General features: G+C 45.8%; 1 protein-coding gene across 1 annotated transcript in view; it reads left to right on the top strand.

Moving 5' to 3' along the window:
- The window catches only part of LOC142484844 (uncharacterized), a 32,060-nt gene extending 10,721 nt beyond the window's left edge, over positions 1-21,339 (top strand). Inside the window, 5 exon segments of the mRNA XM_075584078.1 lie at positions 929-1,036; positions 8,238-8,345; positions 17,987-19,388; positions 19,390-19,512; positions 19,514-21,339. Coding sequence (XP_075440193.1) covers positions 929-1,036; positions 8,238-8,345; positions 17,987-19,388; positions 19,390-19,512; positions 19,514-19,586 — 1,814 coding nt within the window. The 3' untranslated portion in view covers positions 19,587-21,339.
- Positions 21,340-21,582: the final 243 nt, after the last annotated feature.

Genomic DNA, 21,582 nt, shown 5'->3' with positions numbered 1-21,582 from the left:
GAGGAGTCTCTCCTTTAGGTCTCTCCTTTAGCTCTCCCCTCGATCACTCTCCTGCACAAATCCTCTAGGGTCGCTCAGGCTGCAGACACAGCTTCCCTATAGTGTAGTTTGGATTCCACCCTCTAACCTACTTGCCGAGATGCTCCGTCTGCGTGTGGTTGCACATGCGCACTCAGTCCTTCACGTGCAGGAATGTCAATGGGGGCTGGGAAATGTCTTCTGTTTACGCGGCTATCTCCATCCTACGCATTTCGCCGGGGTACTCAGCTTCATCAGGGAAGCCACAGGGTTGCACTGCTACTAAATCCAGCTGGAAGCTATGAGCTCTCATGAACTTTTTTGGACTTATTTGCTTACCCTCCAGTGGAGGATGGATATTGAGTTGCTACACCAGCTGATTTATTGCTTAAAAGCTATCAATTGTTGTTTTAGTTAGCTGTTTTTTCTTAGAGTTTTTATAGATGTTTTACATACATTCACCAGCATTATATATTTATATCATATATACTTTTTTTCAATATTAATGCACTTTGTTAATCATTTAGTATTTAGTTGAGTAGCGCTTTTTGAATAGTTATATATAGAACTATGTTTGTTTGTTATGGACTTGAACCAAAATATCCCACTCAAGGTTGATGCCAATTATGTAAAAGATATGATCAGCAGAGACACAAGTTTGCAGTCTCTCTCTCTGCTGTGTTAGCAGAACACTGTCCCAAGTGTATTAAAATGGCGACGTAACCCTTGTGGGTAGAAAACTCTCAATTAAAATGTTTTTCTATCTTAATTTATATGTGAATCCTATGAAGATAGGGTCAATTAATTTTGCGATGGGACAAATCCATAAAAGATTCTTAAGAAAGAATATATATCTTTTAACTGCTATAATGTATGGTGTAAATGTTTAATCCTCTATTGGAACTAACAGGCCTCCACTATGAAAATCTTGATATTGTAACAATTAAAGTGCAGGGAGAGGATGAGAGAGGGGAACAGGATATTCAACCGGGGCAAATCCACCCAGACACCAGTGCAGGTGAGTAACATACAGGATAATAATCTCCATGGAACATGGGTCAGAATTAGTAAATAGTCTCCCTGAGTTCTTAAATGTTTAGTTAATATGACTATGTTTGACTGTTTAAAACCATTTAAAATAGTTAGTATTTATATTCCAATGTTAATTTCTAAAACATACTGTACAGGACACCTACAAGCTCATATTGAACCCCCAAAATAACCACAACATATATATATAAGCATATAAGTGTCACAGAGGAGTGCTACTGAGCATGGCAATATATATTTAAAACCAGAGACAGAACATGAAACACAGACAGAGCTCAGTGCACATCCAATGAAACTTATACATGGTACAGTGCCTAAATATATATGTATAGACTAGCTGAGAGACCCGGCGTTGCCCGGGAGGTAATGAGCGCGCGCGTAAGTCGGTGGGTGTGTGCGCGCGCGTCAGTCGGTGGGTGTGCGCGCGCGCGTCAGTCGATGGGTGTGCGCACGCGCGTAAGTCGGTGGGTGTGCGCGCGCGCGTCAGTCGGTGGGTGTGCGTGCGGGCGTCAGTCGGTGGGTGTGCGCACGCGTCAGTGGGTGGGTGTGCGCGCGCGTCAGTGGGTGGGTGTGCGCGCACGTCAGTAGGTGGGTGTGGGCGCGCGTCAGTCGGTGGGTGTGCGCGAGCGTCAGTCGGTGGGTGTGCGCGCGCGTCAGTCGGTTGGTGTGCGCGAGCATCAGTCGGTGAGTGTGCACGCGCGTCAGTCGGTGAGTGTGCACGCGCGTCAGTCGGTGGGTGTGTGCGTCAGTCGGTGTGTGTGCGTCAGTCGGTGTGTGTGCGCGAGCGTCAGTCGGTGGGTGTGCGTCAGTCGGTGGGTGTGCGCGCGCGTCAGTCGGTGGGTGCGTGGGTGGGAGACGGTGGGTGACTTACCTTGACCGGGTGGTGGTTCCTGGCGGCAGACGGTTCCCCTCCTGGCACTGATATCCCCGTGGCATCTGGCTGGGGCAGGAGGTGGGTTCGGGAAGTTGGCGGGGGGGCAAGAGTGGCAGGCTGGGCACTTCATGGCTCCCAAATTTGTGCAGGGGCAAGAAATGGCGCCGCGCAGGAGACACGCGGCCGCCCCAGCGCGAGCATACTCTCCCCCGGCACCACCCACCCCAAACACACCACCACAGCCCTCCTGCTGTGCTGGAGGCTGCACCACGCGGGGAACCTGCGCACCCGGCCCCCGATTACGGCCGGAGCCCCCACCCCAACCGTCAGCCAACAGTAGCCGGACCACTGGGGGAGAAGGCAGCACCGCCGCGCGGGAGACACGCGCTCCCGGCCGAGCACACCGACCATCTGCTGTGATGGAGGCGGCACTGCGCGGGCAACGCACGCCCCCCATCCGTCGAGTGGGAGGAGATCAAGCGGCCGCACCAACGGCTCCCAGGCATCATTAGGACGGGAGGGCGGCTCGCAACCAGCAAGCGCACGGTGATCCCCCCCCCCCCCCCCCGTGCCGGCATCAACCGCGCAGGCCCAACCGGACAACGGGACTCCTGGTAAGATCGGGCACAGGGAGAGGGAGGGTGTGGGGGGTGTGGAAGTTGAGGTGCGGTCCAGCTGATGGGGGAGAGTGAGGGGCACCGGGAGGGGATTGTGTGTGTGTGTGTGTGTGTGTGTCCCTGTGTGTGTGTGTGTGTGTGTGTGTGTCCCTGTGTCTCCTTTGGCCCGTCACTCCGCCTCAGGCCAATGAGAGGTGCGGGGGCGGGCGGGCCAAGGGACCAATGAGATTTCCCCTAGGGACACCGGACATCCAGACAGGCATACAGTGCTTTCAATTATATAGTATAAGATATCTTTTGAATAAAATGGTCTTTTCGTTTAACTCTTTGGCCAAAGTGTTGTAAGCCCTTGAGCCAGTACACGGCAGATCACATCTCAAGTGTACCTAACACTAATATAAATTCTTCATAACCTGTGCATTACCAGGAAGAATGATCTATATATAAGTATCAAATAATGTTTGTGTGTGTGTATGTCTGCTGGACAGCTCATTGGCCTCCGGGCCAGGCAGGGAGAAGAGACACACACGCACACTCTCCTCACACCGTGACCGCGTGCGCCTCTGACCAACACCGCACACCATGAGCACACACACACACACACACACCACCCTTCCCCTCTCCCGGTAGCCGTCACTCTCCCCCCTCAGCCGGACAGGCCCCCGCACCTTCCCTGCTGCAAGCTTCCCGGTGGCTCGCGTTCACAGGTGCAGAGAGGGGGCGCATGCGCAGCGCTCCCCGGACGGGAGGAGGGAGAGCAGAGAAGGGCTAGGCTCGCAACAATCGGAGGAGCGCGGGAGAGAGGAGCGGTGCTGTGAGTCCTGGCAGAGGGGAGGGGGCTTTGTGGTCCGTACCTTCGTAAGAATACAGGGGAGGGGGCTTTGTGATCCTGTAACAGGGGAGGGGGCTTTGTGTGTGTGTGGGGGGAGGTGGGGACGGACAGTGTGTGGGGGGGACAGTATGCTGGGGGGGCAGTGTGTATGTGGGGGGGGACCACAGTGTGTGTATGGGGAGAAATGTGTGGGGGACACACACAGTGTGTGAGTGTGGTGGGAAGGACGACAGTGTGTGTGTGTGTGTGTGGGGGGGACGACGACGACAGTGTGTGTGGGGGAACGTGTGTGTGTGTGTGTGTGTGTGTGTGTGTGTGTGTGTAGAACACTGTAGGGGGGGGGGAGGGAGCTGCGCAGGGGGGGAGGAAACACACAGAGAGGGGGAGTGGAGAGAGAGGGGGGAGCGGTAAATTGTACTCCCGAGCAACACCGGGTCTCTCAGCTAGTTTATAATAAATCTGTCAAAATTAGATTCATAGTTCTAAGTCTGATTGAAGCTCTTATTAACCTGTACATTAGCAGGAAAGGCACTCTGTATTAGATTTGTCACAATCAAACTGCAAGCAAGCAAGTTCCCCTGAGAGTGGGAGATGCAAGAGTGAGCTTTTAACCATTTAAAAGTGGGAGGGGGTGAGCTTCAAACTAGGTAGGAGGAGCTACCCTCCAATCAGCTAAGACCAGCGGAACAGGAATTGTAAAACATACAGGATACCTACAAGCTCATATTGAACCCCCAAAATAACCACAACATATATATAAGCGTATAAGTGTCACAGAGGAGTGCTACCGAGCATGGCAATATATTTAAAACCAGAGACAGAACATGAAACACAGACAGAGCTCAGTGCACATCCAATGAAACTTATACACAGTACAGTACCTAAATATATATATATATATATATATATATATATATATATATATATATAGGGAAAAAGAGAGGAGAGAGCGCACGCCCATAGCGTAAAATAGTAAATTTAATGAGGGGAAGGGGAGGAGGGGGTAAAAAATGCACTTACAAAAGTACAATAAAAACAAGCATTGCGTGATTAATAATCACCACCATCCGGTTAATACTGCATCATTTTGGGGCAATCCCAGTCTCAGAGTATGAAGGATCGACGTCCCAGCAGGTATCCAGGGCAGGTAAATGCTGTATACGAATCCAAGAAAGTGGCTCCGTTTTCTTCAGCCTCTGTAGCACTCACGCATGGATCAGTCTACTGATCCATGCGTGAGTGCTACAGAGGCTGAAGAAAACGGAGCCACTTTCTTGCAGCCCTCTGATTGGATGGTTGTAATGTTTCCAGGCTCGGATTGGTTGTAGTATTTCATGAATGAATATGAAATACTATAAGAAGCCCAGCAGCCAAGGTGTAAATAATCAGTCTACTGATCCATGCGTGAGTGCTACAGAGGCTGAAGAAAACGGAGCCACTTTCTTGGACTCGTATACAGCATTTACCTGCCCTGGATACCTGCTGGGACGTCGATCCTTCATACTCTGAGACTGGGATTGCCCCAAAATGATGCAGTATTAACCGGATGGTGGTGATTATTAATCACGCAATGCTTGTTTTTATTGTACTTTTGTAAGTGCATTTTTTACCCCCTCCTCCCCTTCCCCTCATTAAATTTACTATTTTACGCTATGGGCGTGCGCTCTCTCCTCTCTTTTTCCCTTTAGATTCCCTGTGGACGTGGTTTGTCCATATTGAGAGCAGCCGGAGACCCTCTACACCAGCACCCACAATTTTTACTGGAACTATTTCTGAGGACTGGTTTATCACTTTTTCTTTGCTTTTTTTCTGTATATGTTGTTACTTAGTTTTATGTAGAATTTCTCCATATGGTTTACAGGTGTAATATTTTTTTGTGCTATAGTAATAATTAAGGGATTCATTATTAGTATTTACACTGTGTAGATATAATATTATATTATATATTCTTAGCAAGTTTATTCACTTTAATATTGTTTTCACACTTATCAGAGGCGCTGCTTTCTTTCTCTGTTTTGTCATATATATATATATATATATATATATATATATATATATATATATATATATATATATATATATATATGGTTATTTTGGGGGTATATATATATATATATATCTTTTGAATAAAATGGTCTTTTAGTTTAACTCTTTGGCCAAAGAGTTGTAAGCCCTTGAGCCACTACACGGCAGACCACATCTCAAGGGTACCTAACACTAATATAAAAAGATATCTATACATATATATTTAGGCTCTGTACCGTGTTTAAGTTTCATTGGATGTGCACTGAGCTCTGTGTTTCATGTTCTGGGTTTTTACTTAATAAGTATCCTTGCTTCTCGGTGCACCTTTCTGCCTATCTTTTTCTCTTCATCTAATCCCACCTGTTTGGATGAATCCCAATATTCGCCCCCGAATGTTGCTGAAATACACCGGACCCCTCTGAAGAAAAGTATTTTTGTCTAGACTTGTTTGTGACGGTAAGGGGTAACCAGGCTATACAATAAAGGTTTAAATCCATCTGGGGTCCCTGGCAGCTTCCTAGCAACATAAGCCAGGGGCCAGGATGATACATGTAAAAATAAAGTGAGCCCTGCTTTTCCTGTTTACATGTTCTTTTTGCCCCAGACTCATGAAACTTTGTGTGTGTAAGTTTTAGGTGGGATATTTGGGTAGAAATGCAATCCTTTTGTTTGCAGGAGTCCGGGGGCTGGAGCTACCGGTAGTCCCCTAATTACCCACAGCGAGCAGACATGATTTGCCGGTACATGGGGTGAATTACACCCGGGCTGCCCAGTGTTCCCTAGACTGCTGGGACTTTTATAGACGGTACTCTGCGGGGGGCTAGTGGGCTACCAATTTGTGGTGCCGCTAAGTCTGCCTGGCCATACTTGAAAGCCACAGATGCTGCCAGAGGTGTTACAGCAATTTGGGCAGGATGGTTGAGTGGAGTACCCACGTCCGGGAAACAATGCAAGCCATCGCGGCTAGCATTAGCCTTCCCAGGCTTGGAGGCACCTAACCCATCGGGTGGCTTCTGAATAACAAGTGGCTAAGGTGGCAAACTCGCCCATGCCATTGTTACAGTCAGAAGAACCGCTTGCCTGGCTTTAGAAGACTGGCAGCCCTCTGATTGGATGGTTGTAATGTTTCCAGGCTCGGATTGGTTGTAGTATTTCATGAATGAATATGAAATACTATAAGAAGCCCAGCAGCCAATCCGGGCCGCAGATTCTAAGCGCCAAAACAGTAGCAGCAGCAAATTTGAACTCACCAAAAGATGCTCTTGGAGAAATAGCAGTGACCGGCTTCAGAGATTTTCGAGTCAAGAAATTTTCTAAGTCCTACTTTTCGGGGCCAAATTCTGAGAAGAGAACGTAGCGGATGGAACTACACGCCGAAAAGAGTACCAGGGTGTTTGGTACCATCTCCCGGTCAAGGGATTTTGGCATCTCCGGACGAGATACAGCGGTGGCGTCTGGATACTCATGCCAATTTGAGTTCCAGGACTTTTCGAGCTGAGTCCCGGTCAACCTAAAGACTTTGTTTTATGGACTATTTCAACTAGGAAAGTTTAGTTTTGAAGCCCAGACCCCCAGTAAGTGTGTTTTCTCCTGTATATTGTAATCCATTGTGTGTTTCCATGGAATAAATCACAATTTGTTTTACTTCTTGGTTTTGCTGAGTGATATGATCCCGGTATAAAGGTGTAAATCCCTGGTCTCCCGTGACACTAGTGGGGAGGAACTCCCACGGTCTAGTCGCTACTCCTTTCTCCATGCTGAAGATAGCTTAGCGGAGGGTATGTAAGGAGAAGCACCAGTCAGAGAACCAGATGATTTTGTGGCTTGAGCGATGAAGCTAGGGCGGGCTTTTCAAAGTTGTTCTGTTCAAAATAGCAGAGCAACCGGTTTCATTTTTAAGCTAGGAAAGTCTGCCCTGCAGAGAATAAGTCAGACGCGAGGACCAAGTTCTCATTTTCGAATTTAGCAGTCGAGGCTAAGGTTTTTCGCCGAAAAGAGGACCAGGAGAGCCAGGTGGCTTTCCCGGTCAGGGTAAGACTTCCGAAGAAGGCGCCCTGCACCTAGTTTAGCCCAGATTTCAACCCCAGCACCCAGAAAATGTGTATATTTCCTGTATCGTTGTATTTCACTGTGTGAACGCGGGTTTACCCGAATCAACCTAATTTTATTCCCCGACTGTGTTTTGCCTAGTGAATGATCCCGGTATAAATTTGTTAAAAGTCCTGGTCTCCCGTGACAGTGACTGGGAACTTTTGGGAAACTTCTTGCTTGCATGCTCAAATTGCACTCTATTTTCGTGACTTTCTAAGTGCCTCTGCATACCACAAGCATAATAGATGCATTCCATCACTGTCGCAACTGTGACGTCATCGCACATGCCGCTTATAGACATGGTGACCACTTCCGATCCTCAGCACTCACATGGGATGCCATTACCAGCCCTATAAGGCCTACCCTGGCCTTGTGTTTCACTGATTGTGTTCCAGAACACAGACACCGGCAGGTGCTTCAGGGAGGAGAGGCTGACGACTCCTGAATTGAACTGCACGGTGAGTCCTAATTCAAAATAACAAAACATTCTGCTACGTTGTAGGAAAGAGAAAATACTGTTCTTGCATGTAAGGTGTGGGCCTTAAATACAGTACTTGTACCTACAGAAGAGTTTTCTGTCCGACAGCGGCTACAGGTGAGGGGCTATCAAATTTGGTACCCACCGCCATGTGTAAAACAGGAAAACACATTATGTAGAATATGTACTGTATTAAATATGAGAAAGTCAATGAAATAAGAAAATGTAATTGGTATTAAATGATTTGAGCAGGTGAAGTTAAAGATGAAATTGTCCCACGGGCTGAGCAAATAGAGGATCCAAGTGTGAAGAGTCACGTAGAAGCTCAGGAGATGGAAAGCCTTGAAGGTACCAGCACAGGTGAGTAGGACATGTGTGAAGAAAGTAGGTCAGGGCCCATATTTCCCCCATGTGCAGAGAAAAATGATTACAATTCAAATTTATGTGTAGGTATGTTCTCAAGGAAATTATGTCGGGCATCAGTATTAAAAGTAATTAGGAAAAATTCCTTTTCATTCTTTATTTTATACACACAAAAACTTAACAAGACTGATCAGCAAAAAAGAACCCCTATTGTAGCACTCAACCACAGATGAATGAATTGGGTAGGATGATGTTGGGATGATGACGTCATCTGGTTGAGACGGCTACTGACACCAGCTGTGAACACTGCCAGCCTGCTGTGAAACGGTTTTATCATTGTATACATCATTAGATGTTTAGCGTGGCTTTTTAAGTGCATGTTTTCTGACTTAGGCAAACTTGCTATGTGGGTAGCTGCTGACACATGATGATTCACGTGTGACTTTAATAATCTCATGGCCTGTGTTGCTACGACATTACGCTTGCTGTGGTACAATGAGATACTCGTTGAGATGCTTTTACTAACAGCAAACTGTATCTAAGTGAATACGTAACAATCTGACTGCTGCTGCAGCTGCTACTAAACACTACAAGCCTGGATACATTTGTGTTACACTACACACACGGCTGGCATACTTCTGGAACCATGGTTACCTTACAGAAGCTTCGCCTACTAATACCCTGAGCTAAGAGCTAATTGGCTGGAAGATTAGCCAATGGTGATTCAGACAATTGAACATCCCAAGTCTGCCAAATACAAAATACAGTGTATACTAAGAATAACGGAGTTATCTCGGCGCAGTAAAAACAGTGATACAAGAGGAAAAGAAGAGAGAGAGGAGGAGGGAACATGATTAGTCACAAATTATGAAATAAAACATTAATCATAAAAACGGTATAATGTCAATGTCTGTATTAAGGCCCCTTGGTGTCATAGATTTAATTATATGGATCCAAAAGGTCTCTCCTTTAGCATGATTTTGTGACCTATCAACACCTCTCCAGTGGGGTGTGACATGTTCGATCCCCCTGAAAGTGAGAAGACTATGGTCTGAATTATGGAACAATTCAAAGTGTTTAGGAACACTATGGGTTTGTAATTTACGTTTAATATTACCCATTTGTTCCATAATTCTCACTTTCAGGGGTCTTGTAGTTCTTCCAATGTATTGCATTTTGCATGGACATTCAATCATGTAAATTACATGGTCTGTTTTACAATTAATAAATTGAGTCATGTCAAACATTTCCCCTGTGGTGTTAGAGGAGAAGGTTAATTTTTCGTTGGAGCCTGAAATACAGACTTTGCCATTCCCGTATTTAAAGAACCCTATTGGTATTTTGAGCCAATGATCTTTCTTATTTTGTAAAATTTTAAAAGTACTAGGAGCAAGTTTACTTTTAAGGTTATTTGCCCTTTTAAAAATGACATAAGCACGGTCTGGAATTTCATTAGCAAGTATAGGATCATTTTTTAATACATGCCAATGTTTGTTGACAATTTTTGCTATCTTAGTAGCTTCACTATTATATTGAGTAATAAATGTGGTCTTTTAATCTCTTTTAATCTCTGACGAAGCGCCGTATAGGCGTGAAACGCGTAAGAGCTACCCTTCATTCCTGTCTGCACCATGGTGTCTTAATAAAGAAGTTTTTTATCTTGCCGCTGTGATCCTGCTACTTCCTTATTGAACGGCTGTGCTCTGCCTCACCGCCCCGTGTGCAATCTCCGTTTCCCGAGAGGGAGCAGGCACGTCAGAGTTGCGGATCCCTACGCCTAGTAAATACGCTGGAGACCTGTTTGCATGTCGTGGGTTTTTAAACCAGTGCGAGATACAATTCGAATTGTCACCTTCTCGCTTCCGCACGGACCGTACCAAGGTAGCGTACATCTTCTCCCTCCTCACCGGGGACACTTTAGCCTGGGCTTCACCAATCTGGAAGCTAAGACCTGAACTTACTTACAGCTTTCCCAACTTTAAGAGAGAGTTTTGTTTAGTTTTTGATACCCCTGGACGTAGTGATACGGCTGCTTCCTCCTTGTTCCACATCTCACAGGGTCGGAAATCTGTGGCACGATACAGGCGGCTCACGAGAGGCCATCTTCTTTGGAGGCCCTGATCACTTTATGCATCAGGGTGGATCAACGACTTCTGGAAAGGCAGGCCGAACGTCAACGTCCCCGTACTACTGTCTTTATGCCTTCTGTCTCCAGGTATCCTGCCCCTGCCTTACCGGCATTGGATTCTCCGGAACCCATGCAACTGGGCAGCCATCAGCTTTCATCTACGGAACGACTTCGTCTGAGGAATGAGGGCCTGTGCTTTTATTGCGGATCTCCTGGACACATCTTGCCGCGTTGTCCCTTGAGGCCGGGAAACGCCAGCACCCAGTGTGGTATGAGGGGATTTCACTGGGTACTATCTCTTCCTTCCCCTCTCCCGCACAGGAGTTTCCCAAGCGTATCTTACTCCCTGTCCTCCTTAAGTACGTCAGCCTCCAAATTCCTACCCTGGCCTTCCTCGATTCCGGATCTGGAGGGAATTTCATAAACCATGCTTTTGCCATTCAGAACAACATCCCTCTTCGGGAGGCCATTCCGGTCGGGTTGGAGGCTATCGATGGCCGACCTCTTCAGCCAGCCTTTATTTCCTTGGAGACATTTCCCATTGAACTTTCTATGAAGGATGGACACTTGGAATTCATTACCTTTGATGTCATCCATTCCCCTTCCGTCCAACTCATTCTGAGCCTACCGTGGTTACAACTCCACAACCCCATTATCGATTGGACTGCTAAATCCCCCATCCATTGGAGATCTCCCCATGTGGAGTTGCTCCCTCCATCCCCCACGGTACTGGCCGTCTTGGAGACCTCCCCCCCGCAAGAGGCCACCCTACTGGAGGTTTATTCGGAGTTCCTGGACGTCTTCAGTAAGACCAAATCCGAGGAGCTTACCCCCCATCGCCCTTTCGACTGCCCGATTGGCTTGATTCCGGGAGCCCCTTTTCCTAAAGCCAGGTCGTATCCCGTATCTTTGCCCGAGACGGAGGCCATGGCAGAGTATATCATGGAGAACCTTCAGAAAGGCTTTATCCGGAATTCCACCTCCCCCGCCGGAGCAGGATTTTTTTTGTAAAAAAAAAAGTTGGGACGCTTCGTCCGTGCTTCGATTTCCGCTGGCTAAATAAGATTACCATCAAGAATCTCTACCCATTGCCCCTGATCCCCGAGCTCTTCGATAGGTTGCAGGGCTCGACTATCTTTTATAAACTTGATTTACGGGGGGCCTATAACCTTATTCACATCCGCAGTGGCGACGAGTGGAAGACCCCGTTCAACACGCGCAGTGGACACTATGAGTACCTAGTGATGCCGTTTGGGTTGTGCAATGCCCCTGCACTCCACCAAGACTTTATGAATTAAGTTTTCTGTGATCTTTTGAACATATTTGTGATTATCTACTTGGATGATATCCTCATCTTTTCCAAGACCCTCGACGAACACATTCTCCATACCAAAATGGTGCTCTCGCGTCTACGGGCCAACAGGCTCTACGCCAAGATGGAGAAGTGTGTCTTTCATCAATCCTCAACCACTTTCCTAGGATACATTATCTCGGACCAGGGGTTCACCATGATCCGGAGAAGCTCAAATCTATACTCGAATGGCCACAACCCAACTCTTTGAGGGCGATCCAACGTTTCCTTGGCTTTGCAAACTCTTATAGGAAATTCATTGCTGGTTTTTCTACTCTGGTAGCACCCATTACTGCCCTTACCAAAAAAGGGGCCGATCCTTCCTCTTGGCCGTCGGAGGCTAGTCATGCTTTTGAATCTCTCAAAATAACCTTTGTCTCGGCCCCCGTTTTACGACACCCTGTCCCCACCCTCCCCTTTACCCTAAAAGTCGACACTTCTGACGTGGGAGCCGGTACGGTTCTCTCGCAAAGAACCTCCCCCGAAGATAAACTCCACCCCTGAGGGGTTTTTTCCAAGAAATTTACTCCGGCAGAGAAAAATTACGACGTGGGGAATAGGACGTTGTTGGCCATCAAGATGGCATTACAAGAATGGAGTATTGTGAAATAAGTGATATAAGGCGCAAACAACTATAAATAATAACAATAGTGAATATATCTTAAAAAAGTGATGTATGATGATTAAAATCCAACCACCCAGCTCAAACCTCACTGGTGGGACCTGTTTCACGGGTTCCAAAGATTCAAGTATTTTTCTCAAACATCCAGGGGGAGCATAAGGGGAAAGAAATACAAATTTAAGTGCAGACGTTTCTATAAAGTGGGATGATATTGTCTTGGCTCGTATAAATGTATTATTATTGCCAATTGCCTGATTAACTCATACATCTTGTGAGTAATACATTTATACGAGCCAAGACAATATCATCCCACTTTATAGAAACGTCTGCACTTAAATTTGTATTTCTTTCCCCTTATGCTCCCCCTGGATGTTTGAGAAAATTACAAGAATGGAGGCATCTTCTAGAAGGAACCAAGGAACGCATCTTGATCCTCACGGACCACAAAAATCTTTATTACATTGAAGGTGCCCATCACCTGGGTCCCTGTCAGGCCCATTGGGCGTTGTTCTTCTCAAGGTTTAACTTCATCATCTCTTATATTCCTGGGACAAAGAATATCAAGGCTGATGCATTGTCTCGTCAGTTCGACCCAGAGGAGAAGTTGCAGGACGTCCCGGAGAGTATCCTTCCCCCTCGATTGTTTATCTCTGCCGCTTCCTTTGACATTATGGATAAAATTTGGGAGTCTCAATCACAGGTCCCCGAAGGACTAGAGGTTCCTGATGGACGTCTTTACGCACCCCCACATTTCCATCTTAAAATTCTCGAATGGGGAAACTCCTCCAGATCTGCCGGCCATCCCGGCTTTAAGAAAACTATGGATTTGATCCGTCGGACTTTTTGGTGGCCCAATATGGTAAATTACATTCGAAGTTTCATCTCCTCTTGCCCAGTCTACGCCCAAAATAAATCAGTCCGTCAAAAGCCTTCTGGTCTACTTCAACCTCTCCCGGTTCTGGACCGTCCTTGGAGTCACATTGCCATGGATTTCATCGTGGATCTTCCCCCTTCTAACGGTATGACTACAATCCTAGTGGTCATCGACAGATTTTCCAAGCAAGCTCATTTTGTGCCCCTCAAGAGTTTACCCAATTCAAGTACTCTGGCTGATATCTTTGTAAAAGAGATTTTCCGTATTCATCGCGTTCCGCTGTCCATTGTCTCGGACCGTGGTACTCAATGTGTGTCAGTTTTGGCACGCGTTTTCAGAGGCTGGGCATTACTCTCCTTTTTTCCTCAGGCTATCACCCCCAAACGAATGGGCTGACTGAACGCATGAACCAATCCCTCGAACAGTATTTGCATTGTTTTTCTTCCGACTCAGGATAATTGGGCAGAATTACTTCCTTGGGCTGAATTTGCTATTAACTCTCTCAAGAATGAGTCCACTCAAGAATCACCGTTTTTTGTAAACGATGGATTTCTCCCTACTCGTCTACCTATGCATTCATCCATGTCTGGAGTGCCTGCAGCAGATGTTGGGGTGTCCACGTTACAGGAGTCATGGAGGAGGATTCAAACAGCTTTACAGGAATCTGTTCTAAGACAGAAGTGACAGGCAGATCGGCTTCGTCGGGAGGCTCATAAGTTTGTACCCGGAGAGAAGGTCTGCCTCTCTTCTAAAAATATCAAACTGAAGGCTCCAACTCCTAAATTGTCTCCCAGGTTTCTGGGCCCTTCTCCATCCTGAGACAAATCAATCCTGTGGCCTATCAACTCCTCTTGCCCCATTCCATGAAGATTTGACCCGTTTTCCATGTCTCACTCTTAAATCCTTTCATCCAAGGCACACGATTTGCTCATCCTTCACTTCGACCTCCTCCCGCCATTGTACCAGGACAACATGAATTCGAAATTCAGTCCATCATTGATTCTCGCATCTCCAGGGCAAGCTCCAGTTTTTGGTCCACTGGAAAGGATACGAACCTCAGGATCGTTCGTGGGCCTCACACGCTGATCTCCACGCTCTGTCTCTACTCAAACGATTCCATCAAAAATTCCCCCATAAACCTTGGATGGATCGTCCGGAGTCCGACCCTCAAGGAGGGGGGGGGGGGTACTGTAAGGTTCCGCGCTGCGGAGACTCCCGCTCTCGGCGCCCCCTTACCTTTCTCTCCCGCTACCCCAAATCCCCGGCGGCATTCCTCTGCCGTCGTCATCACCCCCGCGGCTGCTCTCTCTCTTCCGGGTCGCGCACGTGATGCTTACAGGCGCGCCCGGACCCAAGCCTCTCTTACCTGGTGCCCTGAACCCGGTCCCGCCTCCTCCTTACGGGCATGCGCACCAGCGCGCTCTCCAGCCCCAGCTCGACCGGGTTCGTTCCCAGGCTTCTTTCCCCTATCAGGGTTTAACCCTGGACCGCACCTCCTCTCCTCCCTTTCCCCTGATAGGTCCCTGCCCACTATTTAGTCTTGCCTCCCCATTCTCTCAGTGCTCTTCATCGCTACTGTACCTTGGTGCTGTCTGCTTCTGCTTTGCTCTCTTGTTGTTTCAGTCCCTGTTCCTGTCCCTGGATTCTCTGCTGAGCTCCCTGGATTTCGACCTTGGCTTTGGACTTTGACCACGCTGCTTTCTGGACCCTCGGATTTAGCTTTTGGACACTCTACCATGCTTACTTCTATACCCCTTGGACTCGGCATACGGACCCTCAACGACGCAGCTCTCTCCTCGACCTAGGCTTATGGGCACTCTACCACGCTCCCTTCTCTACTCCTGGATCATTGGCTTACAGACACTATCCTTCTTGCCGGATTGGGCAAGTACCGAACTACATCTACTTTTGTTCCCTGGACCAGCTACGCTACTACCACCGGCCGCGCCCCCGTTTACTATTAGGTGTGTGGTATTTGTCCGTTCCACCTCAGTCCCGGGGTCTTGTCTGGTTTGTGGGCAGGCCGAGCGTTACACCCATAGTGTTCCTAAACACTTTGAATTGTTCAATAATTCAGACCCTAGTCTTCTCACTTTCAGGGGAATCGAACATGTCACACCCCACTGGAGAGGTGGTGATAGGTTACAAAATCATGCTAAAAGAGAGACCTTTTGGATCCATAGAATTAAATCTATGACACCAAGGGGCCTTAATACAGACATTGACATTATACCGTTTTTATGATTAATGTTTTATTTCATAATTTGTGACTAATCATGTTCCCTCCTCTCTCCCTTCTTTTCCTCTTGTATCACTGGTTTTACTGCGCCGAGATAACTCCGTTATTCTTAGTATACACTGTATTTTGTATTTGGCAGACTTGGGATGTTCCCTTGTTTGAATCACCATTGGCTAATCTTCCAGCCAATTAGCTCTTAGCTCAGAGTATTGGTCGCGAAGCTTCTGTAGGGTAACCATGACTCCTGACGAAGCTACACGCCTAGTGAAATGCGTAGAGCATCAGAAAGCTCCATATCGCTCCCCCTTGGATGTTGCGCCGAGCTAGTCCTTAGACGGGAGAACTGGCACAAAAACCCTCCTATCATCAGGATACTTACCTGCAGCGTCACACACGATTGATGTGGACAGGAGTGAGCTGAAGTGGAGAGGTCTGTGACGGAGGTAGCGGGGAGCAACCCAATCTGATGACATCAGCATTTTATGTGTCTTATTTCTTATGACACTGTGTAAGTGAATTGTTTCTATAAAATTATTTCTTGTACTAGATTACGCTATGGATGTCTTTTCTCTCTTACCCTGATTGGTGATAATCCCTGAGAAACACTGTATACTATCCCATCTGACTGAAGTTCCTGCATATTCCATACACCAGAGTCAAGCTCATTGCCACTGATCTTTGAAACGCCTTTATTTGATTGATACCACATGAGTCTCCATTTGATTGAGTATCCAATATAATCGATGGTTACAAACTATATTTGCACTATGTTTTATTCATCTGTTATTACATATTGAACCTGTGCTCCCCCACACCTTGAGGCCATCAACGTTTGAAGTGGATTCAACAGACCATCCACTTAAAGGGTTTTGAGCTGCAAATTTCTTTATTTTCACATTATTCTCTAGTCACTTTATGATTACACATTTTTTCACTTTGTTTAAGTTTTTATGTTTTATTCACATATTGACGGCACTATTTTATGCCCTTTATCACTGCGCCGCCCTATATGCACTTCGTTGCACTCTATTCTCTCATACTCCAGGAACCACTGATTCAACACTATTATGCTATTAAGCAGGTCTGTTACGGCCTAACATCAATGTGGATTCTAGGTAGTGTTTAACTGTTTGGTGTCCGTCAAGATCATTAGGGGATTTAAAATACAATAGTATAATCAACTTGCATTTATATTGCCATTAACCCCTATCTTGAAATTATCAGTCTCTCCATCAGGGATTTTAGATTAACTACTCTTCCACTGTTTCTATTATTTTTGAGCACTTAGAAGAGTTGATATATAATAAAATTGTATTATTTTATTTTAACTGTGATTACCCCTCTCTATGTGATATATAATTATATTTAGTGATTTTCGTTTAGGATTTTATATCCTTTATATCATTCATCTGTGGTTGAGTGCTACAATAGGGGGTTCTTTTTTGCTGATCAGTCTTGTTCAGTTTTTGTGTGTATACAATATATTCCCCATGCACCCCACTCTTTCCAATACTATTTTATGAGTATTAATAGTTGAGCGGTTGTCGTTTCTTTCTTTTTGTACATTCCTTATTTTAACCTTTAAAATCAATAAACACACAATATTCCAGAAAGCTCAAGAACCCCTTAAGCTCACCCCGCCCCACTTTCCAAGTAGCAGTTTTTTTCATGTTCCTGTTGTGACAGACCCAATTTGGTTATTCTCCCTCCAACAGAGGTACATGAGAATTTTATCAGGTAGTGTAAGGACCTGCAATTTGGTTATGCCATGACGTGGCTGTAGGCTTATAATGCTTTGGCCAAAGGGTTTAACTAAATGACCCTTGCTCATGAGAATATCAGCACTGAAGTACTGCAGTATGTATTTTGTCACATTGGATGTAACATTGGGCATTTTTGTCTTTTGTTATTTTAACCTTTAGATTACTCTAATAATGTACCTGCTATGGCCCAGGACCTGTTATGCCATACTTTAGGTCCTTGTGTCATTCCAATTAAATCATCATTAAAATGCTAGTTTTCTCTGGGTTGATCCGAGCCCCCTCTGCTTCTGTTTGTCACTCTGGGGGAGATCCCCGAACATGTGATTGCTACCAATGGGGAACGTGACACCGGGAAGTCTGGTGGCCCATCTTTTGGAGCATCACCTTTCCCTTTCAGGGTGGTGATATTATTTAGAAGCATGGTGAGGAGTCTTTTTTTTTCTATTTGTTTTGTTTCCATATTCAAGTTCTGAATTGTCTTTGTAATGATTACATATAGAGAGAGGACAGCCAATACATAAAGTGGCATAGAAAATATAACCAAACTCGAAAGTGTTGCAACCAAAAAGCCAACACCCCTCATTGTCAAATGATGCTCATAGTGAATGAAATGTTAGATGATACTGTTATAATACACTCACTGTGCATTTCCTTCCAACAGATGAATCCATGAGCTGGATCAACACTGCAGCCTGTTCAACTGATAGGACAATGGAAAATATCAATTTCCCCTCAGAGGGGAAGTTTCATAAATGCAATGAATGTGGGAGACACTTTGCTAACAAATCTCATCTTATTGTACATCAGAAAATACACACAGGAGAGAAGCCTCATAAATGCAAGGAATGTGGGAAACACTTCACTCGAAAATCTAATCTTGTTGATCATCAGAAAACACACACAGGAGAGAAGCCTAATAAATGCAATGAGTGTGGGAAACAGTTTACATACAAAACTTATCTTATTGTACATCAGAGAATACACACAGGAGAGAAGCCTCATAAATGCAATGAATGTGGGAAACAGTTCAACCACAAATCTCATCTTGTTGTGCATCAGAAAACACACACAGGAGAGAAGCCTCATAAATGCAATGAATGTGGGAAACAGTTTACGTCCAAATCTAGTCTTATTGTACATCAGAGTGTGCACACAGGAGAGAAGCCTCATAAATGCAATGAATGTGGGAAACAGTTTACGTCCAAATCTAGTCTTATTGCACATCAGAGTGTGCACACAGGAGCGAAGCCTCATAAATGCAATGAATGTGGGAAACAGTTTATTTACAAATCTAGTCTTTTTGTACATCAGAAAACACATACAGGAGAGAAGCCTCATAAATGCAATGAATGTGGGAAACAGTTTACGTCCAAATCTAGTCTTATTGTACATCAGAGTGTGCACACAGGAGAGAAGCCTCATAAATGCAATGAATGTGGGAAACAGTTTACGTCCAAATCTAGTCTTATTGCACATCAGAGTGTGCACACAGGAGCGAAGCCTCATAAATGCAATGAATGTGGGAAACAGTTTATGTACAAATCTAGTCTTATTGTACATCAGAAAATGCACACAGTAGAGAAGCCTCATAAATGCAAGGAATGTGGGAAACACTTCACTTGCAAATCTAATCTTGTTGATCATCAGAAAACACACACAGGAGAGAAGCCTAATAAATGCAATGAGTGTGGGAAACAGTTTACATCCAAATCTTATCTTATTGTACATCAGAGAATACACACAGGAGAGAAGTGTCACAAATGCAAAGAATGTGGGAAACAGTTCAACCGCAAATCTCATCTTGTTGTGCATCAGAAAACACACACTGGAGAGAAGCCTCATAAATGCAATGAATGTGGGAAACAGTTTGCTTTCAAACACAGTCTTCTTGAACATCAGAGAACACACACAGGAGAGAGGCCTCATAAATGCAATGAATGTGGGAAACAGTTTATTTACACATCTAGTCTTTGTGTACATCAGAAAACACATACCGGAGAGAATGCTCACAAATGCAATGAATGTGGGAAACATTTCACCAGCAAATATAATCTTGCTCAACATCTCAGAGCACACAAGAGAGAAGCCTTATAAATGCAATGAATGGGGGAAAGACTTTGCTTTCAAATGTAGTCTTATTGTACATCAGAAAACACACACAAGAGGGAAGCCACATAAGTGTAATGACTGGGAAACGGTTTACTCTCAAATATAGTCATATTATACATCAGAGATTACACACAGGAGAGAAGAAGCCCTAATTAATGAAGTGAATGTGGAAAACATTTTGCTACCAAATCTTGTTATACATCAAAGAAACCACACAGGGTAGAAACATCATATGTTCACTGACTGTGGAAAACACTTTTGTAAGTCCGCTCTTAATCAATATCAGATAATTCATACAAGAGAAAAGCCTTATTCTTGAACTTAGTGTGGGAATTGCTTTACTCTGGTAAAATCTTCTTCAACACCAGACAACTCATACAGAAGAGAAATAATGTGTGCCATAAATGTGGGAAATACTTTGCTTCCAAATCCTAATTTTACAGTATGTCAGAGAATACACAAAGGAGAGAGAGTTACGTTCAATATTTTTAGGAAAGCCGCTTTTTATTGCATCAAAATTCACAATGTATTTTTTGCCTAATTGTGTGAAATGCTTTTCTGAAAACTCACGTCTTACACACCAGACAAACTCATACAAGAGAGAAATGGAACTTCCTATGGCATATTTTTTTTACTCGCCTTGAAAGTCTTGTCACACACCAGCGAACACATGGAGTAGAAGCTGTGTGATTGTCCCACGTGGGAAAAACTTTATTGATAAAATATTTCTATGCATCAAAAAAGCCACACAAAATTAAAGACTTGCTGGTAAACCCACACATGAATCACAGAAAACCTGTTCATGATAGGAAACCCTGTATTTAGGGGTTTTTTTTTCTAGAATGTTCCATTTGCCCTTATTTTCTGCAAAAATGTTCTGATTAACAAGAAATAAAGAAAATGTTTGGGAATTGTTCCATTTTGTTTTGATCTCAAAGTTGTAGATGCTGGATTAGTCCTAGAAAAATGTCGATATTAGATTGGGAAAGCAATGTAAACTAAAATGTTATAATCTATGTCAGGCCTGCACAACTCGTAAAGTGAGAAGGGCCGAACTGTTCCAAGGAAAAAAAAATTGGGCTGCACGGGTAAAATCATCATCATCATCATCATCATCTCTCCTCCAGCACCTCTCATCATCATCATCTCTCCTCCAGCACCTCTCATCATCCTCAGATATCTCCCCAGCACCCCTCATCATCCTCATCACCACCAGCACCCTTCATTATCATCCTCATATCTCCCCCAGAACCCCTCACTATCAACCTTTGCGATACTCCCCATCTATCTCTCATACCCCCATCTCTCACCCTCACCCACACACATAATACTCCCCCTCAACATCAAACACACAATAACCCCCTGCACACCACACATCCCACCCCCCCTGCACCTCACATCATTCTCCCCCCTGCACCTCACATCACTCCCCCCCTGCACCTCAAAGCACTCTCCCCCCCTGCATCTCACATCACTCTCCCCCCCTGCACCTCACATCACTCCCCCCCCCTGCACCTCACAGCACGCTCCCCCCTGCAACTCACACCACTCTCCTCCCCCCCTGCACCTCACATCACTCTCCTCCCCCCCTGCACCTCACATCACTTTCCTCCTCTGCACCTCACATCACTCTTCCCTCCCCCCTGCACCTCACATCACTCTTCCCCCCCTGCAACTCACACCACTCTCCTCCCCCCCTGCAAATCACACCACTCTCCTCCCCCCCCCCTGCAACTCACACCACTCTCCCCCCTCACAATGAAAACAGAGTCGGGCCCCACAGCCCATAGCAGCAGCCCCCAGCTAATTTCAGCAGCCCTCCACCCCCTCCCATGTCAGCAGCCCCCCACCCCCTCCCATGTCAGCAACCAATGTCAGCAGCCCCCCACCCCCCTCCCATGGTAGCAGCCCCTCACCCCCTTCCCATGTCAGCAGCCCCCCACCCCCTCCCATGTAAGCAGCCCCCCACTCCCCTCCCATGTCAGCAGCCCCCACCCCCTCCCATGTCAGCAGCCCCCCACCCCCCTCCCATGTCAGCAGCCCCCCACCCCCCTCCCATGTCAGCAGACCCCCACCCATGTCAGCAGACCCCTCTCCCATGTAAGCAGACCCCTCCCATGTCAGCAGACCCCTCTCCCATGTCAGCAG

This window comes from Ascaphus truei, unplaced genomic scaffold (genome assembly GCF_040206685.1).
Source record: "Ascaphus truei isolate aAscTru1 unplaced genomic scaffold, aAscTru1.hap1 HAP1_SCAFFOLD_437, whole genome shotgun sequence".
Classification (NCBI taxonomy): domain Eukaryota; kingdom Metazoa; phylum Chordata; class Amphibia; order Anura; family Ascaphidae; genus Ascaphus; species Ascaphus truei.
This window is presented reverse-complemented; position numbering and strand designations above follow the sequence as displayed.